The sequence below is a fragment of the Triplophysa dalaica genome, chromosome 18, assembly GCF_015846415.1.
Source record: "Triplophysa dalaica isolate WHDGS20190420 chromosome 18, ASM1584641v1, whole genome shotgun sequence".
Classification (NCBI taxonomy): Eukaryota; Metazoa; Chordata; class Actinopteri; order Cypriniformes; family Nemacheilidae; genus Triplophysa; species Triplophysa dalaica.
Window position 1 is genome coordinate 6,342,506 of NC_079559.1, and position 13,974 is coordinate 6,356,479.

Below are 13,974 nucleotides of genomic sequence, written 5' to 3' on the forward strand. Positions count from 1 at the left end.
ATTTAAAGCCTATAATGTATGTTATAAATATATTAAAAGGTGAGGAATGCAATAGACAACATTTTAAATGCAAGAGCAAATAAAAAACAACACAACAGAAAGTGTGAATGACACTACATTTACATTAACGATTTTATCCAAAACTTTACATTGTATCCAAATATACATTTTTATCAGTACGTGCGCTCCCTAAGAATCGCCACACAAGCCAAACATAAATTATCACCTTTTTCAATGACAATTTTTGTTATTCTGCATTAGTAATCAGCTGACCTCTAAGAGACTTTGGACATGTGATTTTCAGTAAATCAGTCGCATTTTAATCCAGGATCTATGTAAATAAAGATCCAACATGTTAGCAAACAGTTGTGTAATGATTTACAAATCAGCAGTAGAAAAAGGACAACGCAAGAAAATCACATCAAACTGCCAAACAGACACAACAGAAAGCATTTCATGCACTTCATCTGTAAGTCCACTTTTTATTCTTCCTTGTAGAGGTTTTTGCTTCATCATATTTTTGTTTAGAAACTGCTTTGACAGAGTAGTTTGACGAATGACATATTTGTATTAAAGTAATATAAAATAATGTTATTAGCAAAAACTATTTCAAAATCAAAGCAAATATTTTCTCCCTGTGTATGCTTCTTTTCATAGGTTCAACACTATGTATCGTATCATCCTGCTGCTCTTCTTAGAGGTGTGTAAATGCATTCATTAATCATGCCAGAATTTACATTTTGTCTAGAAAAATAAATCCCTTTTTAAGCCAATAATTATGTGAAATGATATCCATCATGTGGGTTCTCACCTGAATGCACTTTCCCTTCCCACAGCTCTCTACGACATCCTGTTATCTGACCATCCCATCAAACTTCAATATTTCTATTCCTTGCTCTCCTGACAATACCCCTCAACTGTCTGACTCTAAAACTATCTGGAGATTTAGGCCTTTTCACGCACAGGGTCCAGACAGTGAAGTGGAAATAAAGTGGGAGGGCAACATCTTGCCCATCACAAATGCAAATGGCAGTAATGAAGGAATATACACGTGTGTCAACGAAGTATGGAAAGAAGAGGTTCGGGTCAGGTCGGGAAGAACCTTCACATTGCGTGTGGAAGGTGAGACTTAAATGAAGTTTATTCAAGTGTGCTATTAGTGTGTATATAATATAGTATATATAAACTAAAAATAATCTACACTTTCAGTTTACTTGTTATGCACTCTGAAATATACTTAAAATTTCACCTAGTGGTTAAGTAGACTAATAGACTTTAGACTTTAATAGTGTAAAATTACTTCATCTTAGTATACAGTGTACAGTATATAATTGTACTAAATCTTTTGACAAAGATTCTTAAAAGTATAATTTAGTATTTAAAGAAAACAACTTAAAACAGTTGTTTTAAAAATACATTTTGTGTTCCTTTCAAAAGAACTTCTGTTAAAAATTAACACAAATTCATTAGAAATAACACAAGAAAACATAGTTGTTAACTAGTTGCGTGCTCAAAGATTAACACTGTTAATCTAATGATGAAAAATGTATCAGATTCATTTAAGTAATATTGAAATAGTACACTTACAAGTATGCTACCGTTCCATTGACATTAGCACCCTTACTAGGCAAAGTTCACTTTTTTACTATCAAAACAGCACCAATAAACTTCTTTCTCTAAAAAAATTATTCTCAGAACCGATACCTCTTCAAGAATGGAATGCCATGATAATAGAAGCAGGGGCTGATGTAATGCTTCCATGCAAGATTAAATTTTCCTCATCTGGACCAAATGAATCAGCCCCTGTTGTCTGGAAACGGGAGATAACTGAAGGCATGAAGCCACTTTACCCAAAAGATATGGGTGAAGAGCACCAACAAAAGGACAACATGGAGCACAGAGTATTCTGGGATACCCGCCCTAAAGAACAGGAGTGGGGGATTAAAATTCTTCAGGTTGCAAAAGAGGATGCTGGAATGTACCACTGTACCGTAAAGGACTCTACTGAGACGCTGATGGTGGAGCTGGTAGTTAAAGGTGTTCCTTATCACTTTAAGACACTTCATCAAACTGAGCATATTCTGTGACAGCGACTTAAGCAATTTAACCTCTTTACTGTCCAAAAGGAATTTGTCATTTTCCTGCAAATATTTGGCTTCGGATTAATTTTATTTTAAAATTAATTTAAATAATTCACATTATCAGATTAATTAAATGATGAAATTGGAATGACAATGTTACTCTTTCCTTACATTTTATGTTTCAGACCCTCCTCTGCCCCGTTGCTTCGGCTACACTGGCCCCTGGGAGCCGTGCATTGATCCAGACAGCAGGTCTTGGAGATCAATCCTGCAGGAATCCCTCTTACATTTCTCCACTTCCGTGTACTCTCAACTTAAAGGTTCAAATCCCAAATCAAACCTGATCTTCTCCCCATTTAGCATCGCTTCCACTCTTTCTAACCTACTTTTGGGTAAGAGCGCTGATATTAAAATTATCAGGAAAGGCTTAACATGGATTTCTGTTGAACTGATGTTGTAAATCCTCATTTTTCTTTCCAAGGTGCTCGTGGTAAGACCAGAACACAGTTAGAAAATGCCCTCAAGCTCCCCAACGAATTCTCCTGTGTTCATTCTGAAATGAAAAGATTGAAAGAAGTAACAAAGAACTCGCTGAGCATGGCCTCCACCATCTTTTATTCTCCAGGTAACCACTAAAATAAATCCAGTAAAGGATACGCATCCTTGCTCACCAAATGTACCTTTGAATTCTCTGTAAAGATTTTAAAATTAGTAAACCTGACAAAAGTCCTAAATAGTGCACCACCACCCACCAACATAGTTGCATGATTGTCATATCCATACCGAACTTTGTTTTCATACAGAAGACACACTGGGAGAAGCGTTCATCAACCAATCATTGGAGTTCTATGATGCAGTACCACAGATGCTGACAAATGACAGCAATCAAAATAAGAAGCTCATCAATAAATGGGTGGCAGAGAAAACAAACGGGAAAATCACTCATTTAGTGGACCAAGTGGATCCTTCCAGTCTTTTTGTTCTTTTAAACGCTGTCTACTTTAATAGTAAGTATCATTATAGGCCTATATCACCTACTTACTTATTAAAATAGATTTTATGTTTTAAAATGGATGTTACATGCTGTTTCTGCCAATCTCATATTACTCTTGAGTACCTATAGAGTGGTATTGCATACTTCGTATCTTCGAAGAGTCTTTAGTTTGATCACATTTATAAAAAACAGGAGAGCCCTGGATGGGTTCCGGGGAGCGGGATTACAGCACGAGCACACAATACACCGTCGCATGATCCCTGCATAACTGTTGATTCACAAGAAGTTTTTGTTTTGTAACTTATGAATGTACACGTCGATTGCCAACAAAACACAGACATATGACTCAGTTTCACTTACCTCGTGCTGTTCATGACCAGCATCTTTTAGCACTGGGACTACTCCATCGATCAGTTTTAAAAAATCTGCAAATCCAAAAACTTTCAGGGGGAGTGTATCGAGGACAGAAATACTACGTCATGCGTCCAACTCGTTTTTTGACAAGTTGTCAACCATGTCAAGCATGAGAAGACAGCACGTTAAACAAATGAAGTCATGAAGTCAGAATGCATGAACAATGGCACCCCACCTTTAAGGCATGCCTCCTAATATGTGTTTGTTTCATACAGGCAAATGGAAAATGGTATTTGAATCCATGAATAAACAGGTACAGTTCACTAAATTCTCAGGTGAGGAGGAAAATGTGGCCTCTATGTACAGCTCCAAGTACAAGCTGGCGATGAGCTACAACAAAAAGTTAAAAGCCCAGGTAGTGTCAAAATAATACGCATGGGTCATTCAGAGGAAATGATGTCATTTATTAATACATTTCAGCGCAAAGCAGATTTTTTCTACCATGCTTTTAAACAAAATAAAAATACATGTAACAAAATTGTTCAGGTATAATTTTAACTTTAAAGGGATACTTCACCCGAAAATGAAAATTCTGTCATCATTTTCTCACTTCCAAATCTGTATATATTTCTTTGTTCTGATGAATACAGAGAAAGATATTTGGAAGAATGCTTGTAAACCAGCCTTAGTTGTGCCCCAGAACTGTTTGCTGTCCTACATTCTTTAAAATGTCTTCTTTGTGTTCAACAGTACTAAAAAATGAAAAGTGATTCCTACTATGCTAGTCAATGGGGGGGGGGGGGTAATAAATTTTTGTTTATTACCAAACAAAAATCTGTTTGGTAATAAGTATACTTCCAAATATATTTCTTCGTGTTCATCAGAACAAAGACATTTATACAGATTTGGAACAACTCGAAGGCGATGAAATTATGACAGAATTTTTGGTTGAAGTATCCCTTTAACTTGAACAACTGCACCATTTCCAACGAATGTCCCACAAACGCAAGTATACAAGCAAACATACAGGCATGCATTTCTAAAGCTTTTCTTTCATTCCAGGTTGGAAGGCTTCCTCTGACAGACAAAAACAGTCTGTACATTCTGCTGCCACCCACATCAACAGAAGAATCCTTCTCGCTGATGGAGAAAAACATGAACCACACAAATCTTTCAGAAATGGTTTTTGAAATGAGCAAAATGACACTCCAAACTGCCGAGGTCACGCTGCCTAAAATTAAACTTGGAGTTACCACAATATTGTCAAAATTACTGAGAAATCTAGGTGAGTGTTCATCAATCCAAAAATATTTATTTGAGAAGTTTTGTTAATCTTGACCTCAAATCCTTTTTGGCCTTTTTCAAGCCCTTTTGGCTTATATGCTTGAATGTCTGAAGTTAGTTTTGTTGAGAATATATTACTGTGCAAATACATTCATTTCTTTCATTACAAAACAAATTTTTCCAATATTTTATATTCAATAAAAATAATTTTAAATTGATGATTTAGGCTATACTGAAAAATAAAAGCCTCAATTATGAGCCCAACATAGATGTGAACTATATTTAAATAGGCCTACTGTATAAAAAGCATAACAGTGCACACCAAAGATGCTAAAATGTATGTCTTCTTAACATATATTTTTACTTATTTTGCACGTTCCATTTGTTCGAGTTTCCTATTATTCAAAAATGTCCTCAAGACAAGGTTAATGGCAAGCATGGCAGTCAAATTCCATGAAGTACATGAAAGTAGTTCTGCTTCTCACGTCTCTTATTGGTTCTCATGTGTCTCAAAACCTCGGTTTGAGTGCTTTAACAGAGGGAGAAATCTGCCAGTGAATAAGGAACTAAATGTAGTGCATGAGTCACAGAATAAAAGTATGGAGTCTTTTGTCCGTATGAAGTCTGAAAGACAAGGTCACCGTGTTAAATATGAAGTAGTATGGAAAATTCTATTAAATAATAATATAATTAAATCAATAGAACTACACATTCGATACAACCTAAGGGCGAGTAAACAATCCAACATTTTGGGGTGAACTATTCTCCCTAATTTTTTTTCTCTTCTCTTCCTCAGGTTTGTCAGATCTCTTTATTGAACCTAACCTGTGTGCTTTGTCTACCGGAGACTCAGCCATCTCGGATGCTCGGCATCAGGCGTTTCTGGCGCTCACTGAGAAGGGAGTGGAGGGGGCAGCAGCCACCAGCATTTCTCTTTCTCGTTCCTTCCCTTCATTCACAGCTCTACAGCCCTTCGTTCTGATAGTGTGGAGCGATGAGGTCGGTGCTCCTCTCTTCATGGGAAGGATAATTGATCCATTAGAAAAAAACCAGAGAAAGTGAGAGAAATAATAAAATTGGCAATATTGAACAAAACCCCTAGTCCCATCACAAGAAAAAAGCGCTTATGAATAAAGTCAAAGTTTCTGTTGTACATTAATTCATCCATCACAAAACGTGAATATACATATATAAAATGAGTGCCTTAGTGCACGAGAATCTCAATTCTTAGTAAAGATGTGCTTTTCTTTAAACATGTGTCCATCATGCATTTATTATTAAGAAATCTGTCATTTATTTACCATCATTTTGTCCAAAACCTGACTCTTTCTATGGAAAACAAAAGAAGATATTTTGAGAAATTACTCAGTGGTTGCGTGTCCATACAATGGAAGTCAATGGAGGCCAATGTTGTTTGCTTACCAATGTTCCTCAAAATATTGTCTTTTGTGTTCTGCAGAAGAAAGTAAGTCATACTGGTTTTAAATGACACATGGACGATTAAATGATTTTACACATGACAATAAAAGACATTCCATGATGACTCACTCCATTCCATCAAACAACCCCCATCAGCCATTTTTGCACCAGTTTATTTTTAAGACGCAAGTACAAAGACCGACACACGATGGCAGTCACGTCACATGAGCCACACAGACAGTCAACAAGGACACGTGATCGAGACTTGAATAATCCTCCTTCAGCTTGACCCTTCCTTCATTAACGCTCCCTCCGGAGTCCCATCTCGGCTGGCAGGTGGTGCCAGTCTATTAATCTAAATGCCACGCTGGTTCATCAGAGGTACTCGGGATTGTCCCAGTTCACTGAGCAAAAACAAATATCCTTTGAAGAGTCCGATGATAGAGTTTAGAACAAACATCAGCACTGCAGATCATAGGTCCATCAAAGCATATGTGACATTCAGTTGGCATGCAGCTTTTTTAGCATAACATTTGACAATTATTTGCCATTTAGACCATTCATTTCATAACTGAAATGTAAACAGACAGCAGAACTCCAGGAGCCAAAGAAGCAGCCATGGAAAGACAAAAGTTAAAAGTTGACTGGATTTTATAATGAAATATTTGTTAATAGAGTGCATTTACATGTACCGCCAAAAAATAGAAACAAGGAAATCAGTTGCTTTTTCACACATTTTGACATCAAAGCATAACGTTAAAGGTGGTTTTTTTTGCAAGCGAAGAGGAATCAGAATAAAACGCTAAAATCTGTGTACCAGGGTTTCTAATCCTAACCCCATACAAGACAATGGTTTAAGGCGTTTGTGTGGTTTTGTTGGGTCATTATGCATAACATACATGTAAATGCACTCAACATTTTATAAAACTGAGGTCAGCACTGCATCTTCAACAATGAGAGTGCTCATGTGCACTCGATCATATCAAATAAAAAGTAGATTCATGTACAGGTAGACAACTTGAATCTGCTGTATAGCCTATCAATGCAATCCCATAGATAAAATTATAGCCAAATACCCCACGGGTGCTTCTCCGTCGTTTCGTCCATCAACTGTAAGCAACTGTTAAAATGTTTCAAATAAAGAAATGTGCATAATTTTACAATTTCTCCCCGGAGAGAATGTCAACAAATACTCAAGACTATAAAGTGTGCCGGCCTCTTCTGCGCATATGTGACCAAAGGACGTCCTGCGATAAACTGCCCGTCGAAGGCTTGGTTTGATTGCTAATTTAACCCGTTGGGGAGTGTGCAGTTGTGCATGAGGGCTGCCGGAGTCAGTGGGTGACCATTGAACCCCCCTTTCGGTACGCATTGTCCTTGCGAGTAGTACCTCTACACCAGTAGAGGGCGCCAGAGAGGAGGTGCGACAGTCCGTCGACGTGCATCAGCGCTTCGTTTTTTGTTGGAGAATATACAAACATTCAGTACAAACACACAAGTAGACAAAAATACAGACTGGGACATTCACACGCGCACGTACACACAAATCGTTGTGCAGATTGTGACACGACAGTCCTCTAATGTCTTCAGAAATCCAGAGATTGTAATTTTTTCCCCGATTTCCATTTGGCTTCTCGTGCTCCATGGTTTTGTCGGGCTGGAAGAGACTGTAAACTTTCATACTTCACAAATCACAAAAAGGGAGTACACAGGTACACATAGACATTTACAGTCAGTTGGATGGGTTGTGCTTGGACAGTGTGCAAAATGACAGCATCACCACCTTTAACAAACACCGGGATGCTTTATGCATTCATAATAAATGACACATTATGGCATGATCTCCTGTGGCATAGTCACAACACAGTACGATTTCACAAAAGTGACGTGTAGATCAGAAAAAGGGGTCGATGCGTGCGACGGCACATGGTCGTATGTCACAATCCGGGCTTGTGATCACAATTGCTTTTCTTTGTCATCACACAAGACTGAGATATCTGTACAACAGGTTATTACGCATCACTCATCTTTCTCAGATTAAGCATTATTGCATTTCTTTATCATTATTACTCCATTATTTGACGTATTATTTATCAAAAGACAATACACGTGTGCATGTGTGTGCTTGTCTGAATGTGTGCATGTGTGTCAGTCACTGCTAGGGGCTCCTTGCTGCGTCAGTGTGTGCCAGTATTCTACTTTCTTTCCTTTGTATTTTAGACACTCGAACCAGTGTTTCAATCTCTCTCCTTTTGCGTTAATCCCCAATTCGACTCCACCTGAAAGAGAAAGAGAGATCAGCTATCAACAGGAAAGCAGAAGAAAAATGTCAATCATGACTTTGACCAAATCAATACTCAATCATTGATCAATTTAGGATTAAAGGTCAGAAAGGTCAAGGTGGTCAACCTAATACCAATATGACCACACTGGATTGTTGCCATGGTAAGCAATGAAGCTATTAGATGTTGCCTGTTTGCAAAGATTATACAAATTGAATGAATCTCAATGTTTATCATTCATCATCTAGCAAAAATAGCTCCGAAAGTGATCCGATTATTGTCCCTCTGTTTTGTTATCATTATTGCTGCATTATTTTGCTAAAAACCTTCACAGTTATAGTTATCATCTTGGTGTGAACAGGCCTTAACACCTTTTCTGTTACATACAAGAAAAAGATCACATGAATTAGAAACGACATCAAGCAACAATCACAAGCCTGAGCATTGAAGGCTTCTGATTCAACAACACTTTCATGTACATAAGAGTCTGTGATTGGTTATGGCTGCACAAAGAATTTGCCAAGATAAAAAGCAAGAACCCACAGAAAATGTAGTACTGTAAAAAAAGTTTTGAGGATTTTGCATTTAATACATTATTATAATTTTTGACATACTGTATTTTTACATTTTTTTATTTTTAGCATTCAATTTTAATTTATGATAATATAATTGTGTATGCTTATATTAAGTTCTTACAATTTAATGCATCATTTTAACTGACTAACATTGAGGGAACATGTACAGTAGCAAAACAGCTCATGAGTCAAACCCATATAATACTTGTATCTTAATGTAGGTGAAAAAGAAAAGAACACTGCAGGCGGATGTTACGTGTTTGCAGAATTACGCATATACGAATGAGTCCAGCTTAGAACAGGTCCTTGATCGCTTTGAAAACCCCTGTGTGCATTTTTCTGTGTAATTTACTGCCATTCTTTAAGATGACACATTCACACTGAATGGAGCTTTTCTGGCGAATGTGACACGTCAAAGGAATTACAATTATGCCAATACTGAATAACACAGATACGTCAATCGAAAACCTGTGCTGAAATTTCATTATTTAAAGAAAAATATATAAAAAGCACTAATTTATTAGATCACCTGTCATTATGAAGACAAAACAAATATTTTAGGAGTCTCATTGAAACCTAGTTCATTGTTATTTATGAGGCAAGTACCAACTGAAAGAACTAAATAGTCTTTATTCACTTTTTTCTACCCAAATTTGATCCCACACATTAAACTTCTCTAAGAAGTCAGAAATTAATCAAACGTAACATTCGCTCTTACAAGTGAATACTGTAATTGGGCATTTGAATAATAATGTGCTTTACTATTATTTCTGCCGTTCTTGCAAAACAAAAAATTCAAAATTTTCTGGATAACAACAATTATATTTTAGGATTAACCAGTTTAGAAAAATAAAAAACTATTTTGTTATCCAGAAGTACTGTTAACCAGCATTGCTTTGAGGCTCCCCATATAAAGACTTATATTATTAATGTAATTTAATTTTAAACCAAAGACATGATAAATTATACAATGCTGAACTAATTCATTTGGTTGGTGGTCTTATTTTTCAGATGTTTGATTGCACGAAATATATGATAAATTTCTATAAAATGGCATTAAAACTTTGGCCCCCCTGGACCCATCTTAGGTCTACCCAGTGGGCCACGGTTCAGTTTGTGAACATGTAGTAGTGGTCTAAAATTTTTGTGAAGCACTGTATATAAACATGCGTCTACAGTATATATTCACACACAAAGTTTCTTTGCTTCTTAAGTTTTTGGCATTTCATCTGCTGCTAGTCTATCCCTAAATGCCCGAACTTGTGAATAATGAAAGTGAGTGTAAAGTTTGGCTGCGGACACAAGCTGTGTTTCATTTCGTTAGGCTCCTCACGTACTGAGATTTTCTCCGTTTCGATCACTCCTACACAAACACACACCTCGTGTCGATACCATACGCTTACGGCCACAGGCAAGCCGTGACAAACGAACCCTGCGCGTGACATCCCCACCAAAGGCAATGAAAGAATACCAGAGGAAATAGAGAAAGAGAGTTAAAGAAAGTCAGAGATGAGGTTGAAAAGATCCAAGACAACGTTAAATAGACTTTAAGCTTCATTAAACTTGTCAATCCCACAATCCTCACTTCTCTCTTTGCCTTCACGCCTGGATGTCCCTCACAAGCATTGTTCAATCACGTGCACTTCATTTCTTCACACTTATCTCTTGATCTCTCCTGTCATGTTTTAGCTCTCCCTCTTTACCCTCACACACTGAATCAGAAACATCAGTTACTCAACCAAATGAATAATCTCATTATATATTCTCTTATGGGTTCTTCCTCTGTTTGTTTGTTTGTTTGTTTTCTTCATCTTGGGGAATGCAACAAACATAGAGTATGGCTCTAATAAGGTTGCTTTGACTAAAAACATCTCAAATGCATGCGTGAAGGTAAAACTCACCTATAAAATCATTGCTCATGCCCAGGTCATAGTCCCAGACTGAGATCTCCAGCTTTTTCTTGGCAAGCTGATCATGTGGGACCTCATATGCAAATTCCTAAATTAAAAAGAGCATTGGTAGAAAATGAAATTTAATTTGCATTTGTTGGTTAGTTGCGGTCACACAAGGCATGTGAGATCATGTTGAATGATACGGACAACATGCATGATATGATGTCATGCTCTAATAGATGGTACTTTATATATAAAAATCATAATAATAAATGAGTAAATAAATTTGTTACATTTAATGAATGGGGTTTGCTAACCTCATTAAACTCCGGATTTAAAGTTTTCTTCTTCACTGTTGTTTTGTACTTGGATTTTTTCCCCATGTCAGGCTGCAAAACACTGATACAGAAAGAAAGAATCATAAAGAGAAACGAATCTTTGCTCTGCGTCAAAATTGTATAACTTTCAAAACATCAAAGCAAATAATTAGCCTGGTTTGTCTCAAGCTCTCAACACATCCATGACACAATCAGAACTGAAAAAATCCAGACGGAGTGTAAGAGCTCATTTAAGACTGTGACGAATTGCAGTAGAGTGAACGCGCCAGTGACCGAAACCTTGTGGGATGAGGTTGGGGGAGTGGGGCTGCTTTTCTGGGTAATTCATTCAATCTATTACGGAGTAAGAGATGCTAATCTCTAATTGAGGATGGATGGAACAGAACAGAACAGAGGCATATGATGAAAGAAGGGATTGAGAGGGTCCTGAAGGACAGATGCATCCATAAGCTCTCTGGCACATGGAGGCTTCAGAGAATTACCAATTATGATTCATCATTTATTATTCATGGGAGATATCAACCTACACAACATGTTACAGAGGACCGGGATACAGAGAGAGAGACATGTGTGTGAAGTGAAAATCGCATTGGAGTACGACACATGAAACGTATTGCAAGTTGTGAGATCTGCATTTCAAGTCTGGGAAAATTGCTTCCGTGCCTATAGCAGAGCAGAAGTTATATAGCGATGAATTAAATATACCTTGCGTTTGCATAAAAAGGGAACTATAGCATTAATCCAACCGGACTGTGTGTGGTTAAAATAAAGAGACTTCAAATTAAAAATACGTGCTTGAGTGATGATTAAATATCAAACTGCTAAAGCTTATCTTTATATATTAATTGTCTGACGTGTTGATACATGCCTGGATAATAACTAGTTTGAAATAAATCAATAACTTACACTTAATGACTTCTAGTGTGGATATTAATGGCGTTTTATTTCTGTGTGACAAGCTTTATGTCACTGACAAGAACATTTGCATTTCTAATGGCTTTTTAATGTGATCGTATTAATTTTTTATTGACATGTTCTGTAATTCTGGGTTAAAAAATTAATTGGTTTAAAAAACACTTGAAAAGGGATTGGGAGCAATGAGCAGGCTACACAACACCTTAATGTTGCCCTTCATAATAAATGGACCGCCTTTTAACTTTGGGTGTATATGGAAAGTTGTTTGAAAGACATTTTGGTATTTATAAAACAATATACATTTCCTTTGACTGGGTAAATTGACTTTTAAAGTTCATGTAAAGGGCATTTAATATTGTCCTCCTAAAAAAAGCTACCGGGAAATTTAATTAAAAATAAATAAAGTTGCTTTGTAAGATGCTTGTACCAGATGTAACCTCAAGGATATCTCTGATGTCATCTTAGTAATTAAAAGAATAACTGTCAACTTGGTAGATGACAGAGTAGATTACATCCTCTACTTGAGAACGAAAGATGGAAGTTAAGCAGGGATGGACTGTTTACAATGTCTTTAAATACTTGAAAGCATTGTGCATTTAAGGCAAATTCAATTTTCCAGCATGTTTGGTTCAAAACAGACATTTTAAAACAAGCCAAGACAATATTATTATTTACGAATAATAATATGTGCCAGTATCTTTATCACTGTGTTTGCAATGCCTCTGGGCAGCTTTTTATGACGTAGCAAGTCCACAGACTTATCAACTTGAATGGGGGAAGGCAGATATTTCTAAAATCACTGGCAAAAATCATGTTTAAATCATAATAAATATAAACAGCATATTTGCAATCCATAATTAAACATGACATGAACTGTATCATAATTTTGGTTTGATAATTTGCGCACAAAAAAGAGCCCTGCCCCAGAGATTCGTCAGTCCATACGGGCCGACGATTGGCTCGCTTCACTGGAATGCAGGACTTCCAGTAAACCTTCACTAGAACGGCCATTTTGAGCTTTGCATTCCTTGCCATTTTCTAAAAGCACCTTATTGTAAAGTGTTACCATAAAAGGTTAAAGTAACTAATAAAATATTAAACTATTTAAGTTATTTCAATAAATTATGCGAAATTCAACTCGATTTTAAGTGAGTTCAATAATTTGAATACAAATGACTTGTAAAGCCAGTTTATCTTATAGGGACAATTCACCCGAAATTAAAATTCTGTAATTATTTACCCCCCCTCTTATCATTTCAAACCTGTATGACTTTCTTTCTTCTGCAGATCATAAAAGAAGATGTTTTGAAGAATGTTGGTAACCGATCAACAGTGGTACCCATTCACTAATGTATAGACACAAAACCATTATAAGTCAATGGGTACCGCTGTTCTTCGGTTACCAACTTTCTTCAACATTCTAAAATGACAAGAATGTGTGTAAATGATGACAGCATTTTCATTTTTGGGTGAATTATCACTTTAAAAGCTTTAGTTTAGTTACAGTGAGAGCTACTTTTAAAGTAAATAAGAAATAGGATTTTCAGTTGACCCCACACACTACACTGTGATACGGAAAGCAGTTTAACACAGAAAATTATGACACTCAGCTCTAACGTGCACCTGCACCCATGCATTTTTGAATAAGTCGCTAATTACATTTTGACTTAATGGCTTCGGCAATTAGCTGAAAATGCACAGTCGAGACGTCTGTGCATGAAAAAACATGGGAACGCGAGTCTAAACGTCTCGGCACCGCAACAAGTTCAGGCAAAAGCGGAACTATCGAAATCGTGTCCCGAGTAATGACATTAATTAGAGCATGTGCAATAATATCTGC

At 36.7% G+C, this 13,974-nt stretch overlaps 2 protein-coding genes across 2 annotated transcripts in view; one reads left to right on the forward strand and one right to left on the reverse strand.

Annotated features, from left to right (window-relative positions):
- Nucleotides 1–382: 382 nt before the first annotated feature.
- On the forward strand, nucleotides 383–6,253 carry serping1 (serpin peptidase inhibitor, clade G (C1 inhibitor), member 1). The gene is made up of 10 exons (XM_056773511.1): nucleotides 383–469; nucleotides 658–700; nucleotides 837–1,122; nucleotides 1,696–2,037; nucleotides 2,267–2,473; nucleotides 2,563–2,706; nucleotides 2,885–3,088; nucleotides 3,705–3,844; nucleotides 4,492–4,714; nucleotides 5,510–6,253. Exons 2-10 carry the CDS (start codon nucleotides 668–670, stop codon nucleotides 5,773–5,775), a joined length of 1,845 nt encoding a protein of 614 aa, XP_056629489.1. The 5' UTR covers nucleotides 383–469; nucleotides 658–667; the 3' UTR covers nucleotides 5,776–6,253.
- A 143-nt stretch (nucleotides 6,254–6,396) lies between these two features.
- The window catches only part of doc2d (double C2-like domains, delta), a 29,384-nt gene continuing 21,806 nt past the window's right edge, over nucleotides 6,397–13,974 (reverse strand). The window contains exons 9-11 of the mRNA XM_056773512.1: nucleotides 11,199–11,280; nucleotides 10,891–10,987; nucleotides 6,397–8,411 (exon numbers count right to left, since the gene is read on the reverse strand). Of these exons, the coding sequence (XP_056629490.1) occupies nucleotides 8,281–8,411; nucleotides 10,891–10,987; nucleotides 11,199–11,280 (310 nt within the window). The 3' untranslated portion in view covers nucleotides 6,397–8,280. The remainder of the gene's footprint in view (nucleotides 8,412–10,890; nucleotides 10,988–11,198; nucleotides 11,281–13,974) is intronic.

What these genes read in the sequence shown, in the direction of transcription:
- serping1 (XM_056773511.1), top strand. Translation starts at nt 668, where the DNA reads ATGTATCGTATCATCCTGCTGCTCTTCTTAGAG. An exon ending in TCCTGCTGCTCTTCTTAGAG is followed by an intron (nt 701 to 836) that starts GTGTGTAAATGC and finishes CCCTTCCCACAG; the next exon opens with CTCTCTACGACATCCTGTTA. An exon ending in AAAATTACTGAGAAATCTAG is followed by an intron (nt 4,715 to 5,509) that starts GTGAGTGTTCAT and finishes TCTCTTCCTCAG; the next exon opens with GTTTGTCAGATCTCTTTATT.